Source organism: Haemaphysalis longicornis, unplaced genomic scaffold, assembly GCF_048455015.1.
Source record: "Haemaphysalis longicornis isolate Haplotype H1 unplaced genomic scaffold, Haemaphysalis longicornis Haplotype H1 scaffold_10, whole genome shotgun sequence".
NCBI classification, from domain to species: domain Eukaryota; kingdom Metazoa; phylum Arthropoda; class Arachnida; order Ixodida; family Ixodidae; genus Haemaphysalis; species Haemaphysalis longicornis.
The window spans coordinates 48,107,804-48,119,040 of NW_027526204.1; the positions used below are offsets into that span (position 1 = coordinate 48,107,804).

The window sequence follows — 11,237 nt, forward strand, 5'->3', positions numbered from 1 at the left end:
CAGGCTTCTTTTAACCGGGAACGACCCACCGCTAGTGGGCGAGGTAGATTTTGAGGCGACAACGGCCGCGGCTACATTCTGGGCGGCGTCGGTGACCGCGGCTTTCGGGTGTTTTTACACACATTCGCACTGCGGTTGATACTCCACAATCATCTGATAGCGGCGCTACCGCCACTGTCAGCCGACTGGGCAACTTGCGAAAGAAGCATCGGTGGTGGTGAGAGGAAAAACTTTTGGGATAATCGTTGTGAGAGTTGGCGACGGTAGCGAGGAGTTTCCCCGGAGCGACGCCGAGTAAATCGGCTTCACCGAAATGAAAAGCGGGGGTGTGAGACATATACGTAAAAAAAAAACAATAAGCTACACCGTGCGAGAGCTAGTGTGTTTCAAATTTTGAAGAGGCTACACCGTGACACAGATTCAAGAAAAAACGAAAGGGCGTTTCTTGCCTCTTCTGCGTTACGCAGCTGCTACCAACGCACCCGACAAGGTCATCTCACCGAACCTGTCTTTTTCAATCGCGCTCCGCGGAATCACGATAATAGGCATACGCGTTCAACGAAATCACCCGAAAATGCTGAGCTTTTTTTCGATCGACCGAAGATATTAGTATACTGTGAAAAGATCCCGTTTCCTTCTTTGTTCAGGCGTGTTTTATAATGTTTTGGTCCTCCAGAGTCAGATTAACAAGTCTTATAAAAACCGTCTAGGAATAGAATAGGAAAATAAACTGGCAGAGCAGTTGCCGTATGTCAGTTTCTATCCAGTATTAGGCAGCAGTTCATGAAAGTAGCCGCTAATCCGACGTCATATGTGCGGCGGAGCTCGCAGTAGAGCATGGTTTATTGATGGGGATGGGATTACACCACGTGGTAACTTGGGATCACTATTATCAGTTCATATATTGATGCCAACACAAATTTTAGAATAATTGGGTGATAAATTTATTGCGTAGAACACCGGAGCAATAATAAATCGATATTGTGGGATCGTAAGCTTATGAAGTAGAAGACACCATGCATCCACCTTGTATGCATAGTTATGCATAGCTCGCCAGCAGTCACATATTGGGTGTGTGTAACGCTCCTGTCTCTCGTTTGTAAACAGCTGCTGTCACTTACACCGACCAATGGATACAGATCATTCGTTTTACTTACGTTGTAACGAAGACGACATCCTGTTCACAACTTGTTAAAATGATTCTCTATTGGAATATATATCTAACCCAGTAACTTATCAAAAGAAATTTGTATCTCAACGCAACCTAAACATCCACTTTCTCCCTTTATGAATTTATTTCTGACAGACAATGTTTACAGTCATACTACTTTCAGAATACCACAGGAAAATAGACACTGCTGCCAAGGTAAGCCAGGCAACAGACGACTACCTGACACCTGTCTGTGCTTCGCTTCCGGTATGGTTGCATCGCTATGCAACATTTCAAGAAAAGAACCCATTATTCCATTGCACGCCATCAAACGTGCGCAGTTTAAGCAACCTGATAGCACACCTCGAAACAGAGACGCAGGTTTGCACATTAAAGAAATTACGAAAGAAAAAAAACATAAAAAGGAACTGAACACAGAGCAGGATGTACAAATACATGGCAATTATTGGCAAGAGGGCTTTTACACGTTTTTTTAAATGTAGCAATTGCATTTAACTCACGTGCTATTTCCGCTGCGCACATATATTTAAAAGATCAGGTATACTGTATTCCAACGAGTGGGTTCCATACGATGTTCGCGCTCTTTTTTAATATACCTTCCTGTCGGAATTGGTAGCCGGAATCTAGCCGTTTGTAGCTCGATCGACTTACCCTTGCCATAATTTGCCCTAACACTGGACATTTTTAATGAAGTTCTTTCTGAAAAAACCAACTCTCAATTCGACTAAGGAGTGACTAATGGGGCTTCCCTACTGTTTCGAGTGCAGTGTGGGCGAGAGGCAATTGGTCTGCTTGGCCCGGGCCCTGCTCCGGGGGAGCAAGATTCTGCTCCTCGACGAAGCCACATCGCAGATGGACGGTGACACGGATCGTTTTATTCAAGTGGCTCTGAGGGAGGCCTTCGCGGACTGCACACTCTTCACTATCGCACATCGGCTCCACACAGTCCTCGATTGCGACCGGTGATTCTTATTTGAATTTCTGAACTAACAAAGCACATTTATCTTGGTACTTCCCCCAGCCTCTGCTTTTATGATAAATATTGAGGGCGGATGTTTTAGGGGCGGAGCTCCTCTTGCTCGGGCCCTGTCCCGTCCTTCGTTGCTGCTGTATACGGCACGGCACAATGATGATGATTGTGGCAGGATCGCCCTAGGAATTGGCCAACCAAAGATTGGCCGAAGAGGACAAAACGTGCAACGCGTTCGTTGCTACCCAACAAGGAGAAGAGGAAGAAGAAGAGGTTGTCGTTCCTAGCATGCGAGCTGAAGACACGTACCGGGATACACGACACAAGATGCTCTGGAGGAGGCGACGGCCAAGGTGACTAAAATGTCACACACCGAATTCGCCAACTTACCCATGGAGATTCTCATCGTCCAAAACAACCCCTACATAACCACCACAAACATCGACGTCGTCGACAGGCTTGTCAACGGAGCGGTGGAAAGCTTGGCGTGTCGAGTCTTTATATTATATGCGGGCGAATGTTTCACGGTTTTACCGATAAGCATTTTTGCTTCGCCCCTCTCATCATCATTCACTTCGTGGAGATTGCGGAATTTTGTTCGACCATTTATCGTCGTTGAGTGCAATAAGGTACATCCAGCTAAAAACACATTGCTTGTGTGTTAGGAGCTGACTTAGGAACTGAGGTAGGTTTCATTATGCTATCCTTTTAGTGCTTCGGTATCACCGAAAAGGACGTATTAGCGGCTTGAGGTTATACAGAATGGAGCTATATTGTTTACCGAATACTCAGTCAGATGCACCACTACATCAAGAACCGGCGGAAGCTGACTGACGGGGGGTTATGTCACCCTCTGCGGTGGCTCAGTGGCTAAGGCGTTCTGCTGCTGAGCACGAGGACACGGGTTCGATTCCCGGCCGCGGCGGCTGCTTTCCTGATGGAAGCAAAAACCAAAAACGCCCATGTGTTCGAGATTTCGACGCACGTTAAAGATCCCCAGGTGGCCAAAATTAATCCTGAGCCCTGCACTACGGCGCGCCTCATCGCCAAAACCCACAATCAATCAATCAATAAAATCAGGAGGTTATGTCGCTTGGGGCTACTTCAAACACAGGACGTCACCTTATTACGCATAATTTCCTTCCTTCGTTTCGTTTCCTTTCCTTTCTTTCAATCTTCATTTAAGCTTCTGTCTTGTCTGTTCTTTGTGCATTGTTTAAGCCTTGTTGTGCCTCCTTTTCTTCCATTATCCAAGTTTCCTCTTCAAATCCTTTCTTCCGTTGGATTTAAGTGATGGCATTACACACCCAATATGACTACTCCCACTGTTGTTCAGGGAGTGATTTTGTATGACGAATGCTTGGCACCCTATAGCGGGTCAACGGGAAATCAGAAGAATAACGGCGCTGTTTTGTAACCTTAAGTCAGATCCGGTAGTTGCGACGTCGGGTTATCGAGTGTTCTTGTAATGTCGGTTATCAACCTTGTTGGCAACTATAATCCGGTTAGAACAAAAGAGTTACAAAACGTAAATGCCGCGTTTATCCCAGACAAACAAAATGACCTCCACATTACTCACAGAAGACCTGCATCGTTTCGAAGACGTGTCATGCCTCTGCTAATGTCCGGCTGGCTCAACCTTTTCTATACGCTCTAAATCTGGTCTCGTAAACGTCGAGAAAATGCTGTTTTAAAACAGGAGTTGTAAAATTAGGTAAATAACGTTTTGTATGCATTACTGAATCAGCATAAAGGCCGTCTCTCAACTCCTGAGAAATCCCGCTTTAAAACTGGTCGTCTGGGAGGCCATTGAAATGCCTTTGCTGGCTTATTAAAGCTGTATATAAGTCGCCTAATATAACACCGTTACGCACCTCTGGCTCTCCCTCTAACCTAAGAATTTCAATAGAATGACTGTGCAGTGGGCGACGAGTCCAGCGCATAGCAAGCCATCCTAGCACCGCATCATCTCCTCAATAATAAAAGGATAATCACTACAAATATTTTATTGAATCGGGTGTGACAGGCACAAACAAAACACGTATTAATTCTGCGTGCTAATGATTAGTGAAAACTGAATAATTTCTTCACCGTTCCCGGATTGTCTTGCTTGTACTGTTTACGGCATCTTGTCTCGCTGCCTTGGCAGCAGTGACGACGTCCATCTCCCAAAGGGCATTACTGTGAAAAAAATAGGCAGGCCAAAAACAACTAGATTCAGCCTACTGGGTCGTGACGACAAGAGAACTTAAACTGAAGAGTAACGCTTTTTAAACGCCTCCAAAATGCACTGGAGCCACACAAAGCCAACCGTCCAACGCTGAACATTGATATTGATACCAGACCTGGACGTTTAGATTCGGCTATAAGTATATCAGACTATTGGGCAGATATCGTTTCACTTTGACCGGGTGGCTGAATCGAGTCACAGACAGACAAACAGACGTACAGACAGGCCGAAATTTCCGGGTTTAAGTACCCAAGAAAGACTATCGTCTCTAAAATGCGCAAATTGAACCAATGGGTCTAAAGAACCCAGCTATTCTTAGCAAGCGGGCGTCCTTCCTCCAACAGTACACATGTGGATAGATGAACTGCGCATCTTAGCTGCATGCAGTTCACGAGGCCCCGCTGTCGCCGCTACACCTGCGACGCTCTGCTGCGTGCTCCACGTGAAGGTGCTTGTCGAGACATGAATTCTGCTGCACCCCTGCTGGAGGAGCAGCTTTCGGCGCTCGCGACGGTCGCAGTAAACGTGATAATTGCGCTACGCAAGCATGGCGTGCCACATCTGCACATATGATTGTAGCGCTACCGCAGTATGCACGCGATATGCCGCCGCACGTGATTCAAGGGCTGGCGGTCTTGTTTTAAACACGACTTTACGAAACTCGTGCATGATTGTCCGCATGGTATAACCCCAATGCGTTAACCAAACACCTTCCTTCCAAACCACAAACACAGATTAGCCAACTAATTGCGTAGGATCACTCGAAAGAACAGCTTACAAGATGCCTATCCTCAAAGCAAAGGAATTGCGTTTCACGCTGGAACAGCTGCGACGGATCCAACGCTTGGTAACAATAACGCGAATACTCTAATAGAGAATACGCAAAGCCAGACAGCAAGCATGCCAAAAAGTGCAACATTCAAGCGGTGCTAGCTGCACTGCGAAGCAATGGATACCAGCCAACGACTTTTCCCGCCTTTTTGCAACCACAGCGAAAAATCACATTTCTGATATCATGCACGAGCACCCCCATGGAATGGCGGAAAACATCAGTACCACGAATAACGTTCATGAAAATACTAAATATAGGGCCCCAAGAATTTCATGCACCACACGTATCTCATTCGTTGCCTTCAAAGCTCGGTGTAGTTTGATATGCTGCACGACACTTTTTTTGACGGAACACAACTATAGAGCTTGTAATAAAATGCTAGAGCACTGTTTTAATTAAATGCTAAATAACTGAAACAGCGAAGGCACCACATGGCCTTTGTACTCACCCTAAACAATTAAGCCAACGCCATTTAACCTTTCAACAAGCAGGCCCTTGTGTTTCACGTTGCGCCGCGGGACTCTTGCAAGATGCGAAGGCTGCGGGGCCGGTGGCGGCAACTGCCTTGTCCCTTGCTGGCGCGCTCATATTCTCCATACGCATTTCCCTTTGGCTCTGCGCAATCTGCGCATGCGTTGTAGCGCACCCCGTCGCCCACCACATACCACTGCTTCCCGCCCAAAATCGGAAATAAGTGCAAGTGCAGATAAAGCAGCAGTTTCAAAAACGGTCTTTTTGGGCGAATAGTTCCGACCAAATACATCGGTATCGCTTTCTACATGGGGAACAGGGCTAGAACAGCGCGTACAAAAAAGAGGCATTCAAAAGTGCACGTTTTTGAAAAATTTCTCAGAGAAAATGAATTCGTCTCTCCTCAAACGTATTACCAACGGCAAATTTAAAGTGCAGCGAATTCAAAGCTGTAATTCAAGGCTGCTGGGCAGCACACAGTTAATGTTATTATGCCACGTCTTTTCATAAGAATATGCAGAGAATCAACGGGCCCAGGAATACTAAGAACAAATTTGATCATGACGGAATTCAGAAAGTTGGGTCATTTGGAAACGTTACTTTTAGGTAGCATCACAGATCTTCAGCCCGCTTCAGAATCGTTGAAAGTATCGCTAGAGGTGGTTACAAAAAAGGCGATTACAGTGCTCGGATTAAATAATTCAGATTTTAGTTTATTTGTACCAAGTGTAAGTGGCATCGGCAAGGCCTACAGAAAAAGATCTCATAGTCAGCGACTTCAAGGGGAACTTCTAATTGAATGCAGTAGATGCAGTGAGCGCAGTGACTGTATAAGTACCTCCTAATTGGATGGAATGTCTTGAATGCAGGAATGTCTCCGTTCCTGGGGAAAAAAGGTTTCAGGGCTTTGCTTATACTAAAAGTTTTCTTATGCAAGATTAGGCGTTCAAACTTCGACGAAGTCAAGAGGCGGCAAAATAAGGTTCAATACAGAGCAGACAGAAAATATGGCATAGAAGGAGCATGCATTTGTACCTAAGATGCCGAAATAATTTTAGCAAGCCAAGTGAAAATTTAGCTTGCAAAACAACATTTATGGCGTACCACCCACTGTAGTCATTACTGCTTAAAGCGGTGACCTCATATAGAGCCGAAGAACAAGTACATTTTGAGACATCCAGGTACAACCTTACTTTGAATTTGGCGGTGTCATCACCAGCCTCTTCTGGCTTTCCATCCCTTGTCGACAATCTTTGTACATCCTTACTTTTGCTTCTGAGCAAACTTTCGTAATAAAGAAGTGCGTGAGATTCAAAACAACAGATTCCCTCACTCGAATTTCCGACAAATCAGTGTACTCCGACTTCCGAAAGCGCCACTGCGAGTATAAAACAGTTCAGTGCAACCTTTTATTATCGAAATATATTTCAAAGAAAAAGTACATGAATGCGAATGGTATAACAAAATACCCTAGCGCTTTGGTCGTCCTAGGATTGTGAAAATAGATTTATGGCAACAAGGCAAACTCACTAACTCACACTTTTAAATAGCTTCACACAGCTCTAGCTGTGTGAAACTATTTTTGTGAGACGTTATAGGGCCTGGGGCGCTTTATCATAAGACGCTATAGCGCCTCATGATTTCTCAGCGCCGTGGTGACTCTTACCACAGGGACTAATGGCACGTGAATTCAAAAACACTGTATCTCAAATAAAAAATATAATGAAAGCAACTACGGGTCATTTGCGACTTTAGGAGCAAAATTGCAATTTAGCGGCCAGTCAACACAATTCAATTTATTGAGTAAAGAATGACTTGATTTGGCGTAATTGATAGCAGCATTGATGCCGTTCGTCCGATAAGCCGTAGCGCGACAAGGAGTCGCATTTTTGAAATAAACAGTGACGCAGAAGTGGACGCTTCGTGCTTGCAACGTAACACCAACCATTCAATAAGGCGCTAGTAAGGCCTTGCGGACTCACAAGGAAGCAAGGTTAGCCGAGTCTAATCTCTTTTCTTTCTGTGGAGGGTGATTCGCCTGCGTAAACAAGTAGACACATTTTCGAAAACGACGTTCATTGAGTACAGAGAATGTGTGTCATGATCAAGAGTCTCATGTCCTAACAGGTCACCAGTAAATCATTGGAGAAGCGCAAGTATTGAAGCGAAAGAAAATGTATAATGGCAGGAAGTTGGTGCAAGTGTTATTTATTTTAATGAGCAAAAGTTGTGGTTCCGCTTGATAGTCAAACGTACGCTTCAGCGATTTGTGGCCTTGAAACATTGGTATAGCTGGCAACTTTCACAGATACTGTAAGGTTTTACGTGGGAGTGCATAGGTTGCAGAAATGTCAATAAAAGCTACACAAAGGCTTCGAAAGTGTTTTGAAGGGAAGTGGGTGCAGGACAATGCATGACGATGACGACAATAATATTGTTGATTATGATTTATTTTATTCAGTGGCATCTTGCACCATCTGTCCTTGTTTTTTGAACTCAATCCCAAACAAACCTCTCCTAAACTAGCATCTCTGTATCGACTACAAACACACAACGCGAAGTAATAATAAGTTTAGAAACGAATCATCGTACCTTCTCATTGTAGCATTCGAAATGCTCTTACAAGTGCCGTCACACGCAAACGAACGGACATTCTGAATAATATTACGGACAGGGTAATATTTCCCCTCTGTAAAGGAACATAGTAAAAGTAGAAATAAAACAAGGTGAATTGGCAATGAAATACGACTATCCTTCGCACACCGGTCGCATGTTCTCGTAGAATGACGCAGTCCTAACGCTTTAAACCGCACATGCCCGTTAAGGAATTCAGGTGTCCAGCCGCTGCACTTGTTATTTGTTTTAGATCCTTAATTTGCGTAGTTGTGTCAAGGCCAGACGTTTTGGCCGGTTTTCGGGGGGAAATACAGAAGCCCGAGCCTCCCTGACCATTCCTCCCACTCCGAAATGATACATCTACATGAATGCTAATGGAGACGTGAGATATGAACGACAAGACTGGTGGTCACACCCAAGAGTGGTTCAGCTGGCAGAGAGCAGAAGCAGCGTGGTGAGCGTTGCTGCCAATATGGGCCCCGTGCCCGCCAAAGTGTGTGGGGACACAAACGTTTTGTGGATCTGGTGCGAGTAGCCGTGCCTGTAAAGGGCTGCGGAGTAAAAAGATGGCAGATCTGTAATGTTTAGTGCCACTGGCTGCGCAGAAAAAAAACTCGCTGGAACGTCTCCGCAGTGATGAATCTCTGTGCCGGAGAGTAGGACTCTACAATAGCAAAGCAAAGTACTCTGGGACATCTCCTTTGAGGATTGGGTGGGGCGTACACAGATTGTTGAACGCGATGACGGGCGAGGGTTAGAACATGAAAGCTTACTCAAGCGCTATCCTTGGAGAGCGGGCGAATACTTTCAGTGGTGAAAGTCGACGTCGTGGGTAGGCTCACCCCTTCTTGAGCCGAAAAGGCCACACGCTGACGACTGGCTGCTAGCCATCGCTTGGTCTAGGGAATTTACGCAAAGGCGCCGGGAGTGACACTTCATGGGAATGGTGGGATTCAGATCGGAAGAAGCTAAAGGACACAACAGAAGCTCCGTGCAGCGTTCAAAAACTAGGTGGGGTGCAGGACTGTTGCTTGGGCTGGGCTTGTAAGTAGCCATTACGGAGATGATTTGCATGGAGATGGTACTAAAAAATTCTACGTGGCGTATCACTCAAGAGCTTGGCATGGACAGTGTGACTGTACGGGAGTGCCACAACTTGTAATGATAAAAGCTGCACGGAAACGAACCTGGCGTAGGCAGCACTCAATGCTTCATAAGCCTGCTCGTCCTGCCGGAAGAGATAGAACTGGTGAACAATGTGGATTGGTACTACCCTCGTGACATGACGTAAACGCCAAAAAAAACATGCGACCATATCCTCTTGGAAGTCGGTTTTTACGTGAGCAAGCCATGCTGTGGAAGGGGAGCAGCAGATAGTCTGGCATCTAACCAGCAGTGGCGGCGAATATTATTCAGAAGCATGGCACATGCATGGTGGCGAATAAACCATGGTTGGCAGCTTTGTGAACAAGTGTAGTCCGAAACCTCTTTGGATGCAAGGATGAACTTGGTCGTCATGCCTGTTTGTATTACAACTCCGGCACCGTTGTCGGCACGAAAAGTAGCAGAACCGAGATACGGTGTCATCGATACGGAGATACGGAGAAAATGAGCTTGGCAGGTACTTTTTCGTGAATGGCGACTGCTGCTCCAGGGAGTAATCCAGTTTATATCTTCATTAATTTCGTTCACAAAGGGGGGAAACACTGAAGAAGGACGATGCAGTGTCATCACTCTGCTCCGAGCCTATCATTCGATCACGCAAGGTTGAGGTGGTCATAAAGGGAGTAAAGAAGCCTAAAACCATATTGAAAGTTAGGGGTGTAACAATGTTGTTCGGGAAGTTCTGTCACTGCTTGTGCAATTTCGTTCTAAATGCAAACTTATCAACCTTCGCTGTTTATTTGCAGGATACTCGTGCTCCACGATGGCAAGGTACGAGAATTCGACACTGTTCAGCGACTACTCTCTGACACGTCATCTGCCTTTTACAACATGGCGCTCGATGCTGGCATCAGCAGCGCTAGACTGACCTCAGAAGCTATCTCTACAAAATTGTGACAAATAAATGCTAACGAATCATCTGTGGAGTTTCTTAGGCTGCAACTCTACAACAAAATGCTAGTACGTAGTGAACAATGCATCCAGTTACGTGGTCAGTACAAAATGTAACAATGAAAATTCGTATTCGGTGATTTGGTTCTTGTCAAGTGATGTTCTTGGAGCCGAACGTTACTGCTGTTTATATTGAATGGAGGTGTAAGCCTTAAACGGTGGCTTGCCTGGTATTTGGGGTTTGATGTCGAGAAAAAGAGCACTTTGGTAAACGCTCTGAATTCAAACGAGCATAAACATAATAAAACCAGAGGTGAATACCACCAGCACCGTATCGTTTTATTTTTTCAAGCGCGCAGTGTCCCTGTGTCTAGGTAGAAGGAGCTACTTTCTCGTCATTTCGCCCCGATATAGGACTTAATTGTCAGGAGATGCTTATGTCACTTACCACATTAGGGCGCGACAGTTTAGCAGCTCGTAACTTTGGCAACCGATCAATCTCAAAACAGACCCCTGGTATTTCGCGAAGCTTAATTTTTCTCACTGCGTCGCTACCTGCCAAAAGGAGGTTCTTGGCTAGGTTTGAGGAAATCCTTTCAGCCTTGATGACAGGTCTTGCTTCAGCCGGGATGAAACGCGAAAGTTACACTGTCCAGTGTAACTCTGTTCATAATTTATACCTGTGCTACACGAGCGTTTGGAAGGACATTTCAGTCGAATGACCTTCGAAATTTCAAATGTCATTCGAACTGGAAGGAGTTCTGTCGATCTACACGACCATTCACAAAGGCAGTTAAGGTTTCCGCGTTCGCCCGCCATGTTTTGGTGTCGCCACTGCTGTCATGTTTCGTTCTTGGCGAAAATGTAATTTTAGAGTTGAAAGGGGCAAAAA

The 11,237-nt window shown here is 45.4% G+C and overlaps 1 protein-coding gene across 1 annotated transcript in view; it reads left to right on the forward strand.

Moving 5' to 3' along the window:
• Positions 1-10,374, forward strand: part of LOC144158459 (ATP-binding cassette sub-family C member 2-like) — a 117,841-nt gene extending 107,467 nt beyond the window's left edge. The window contains exons 20-21 of the mRNA XM_077689340.1: positions 1,939-2,133; positions 10,201-10,374. Of these exons, the coding sequence (XP_077545466.1) occupies positions 1,939-2,133; positions 10,201-10,351 (346 nt within the window). The 3' untranslated portion in view covers positions 10,352-10,374. The remainder of the gene's footprint in view (positions 1-1,938; positions 2,134-10,200) is intronic.
• Positions 10,375-11,237: the final 863 nt, after the last annotated feature.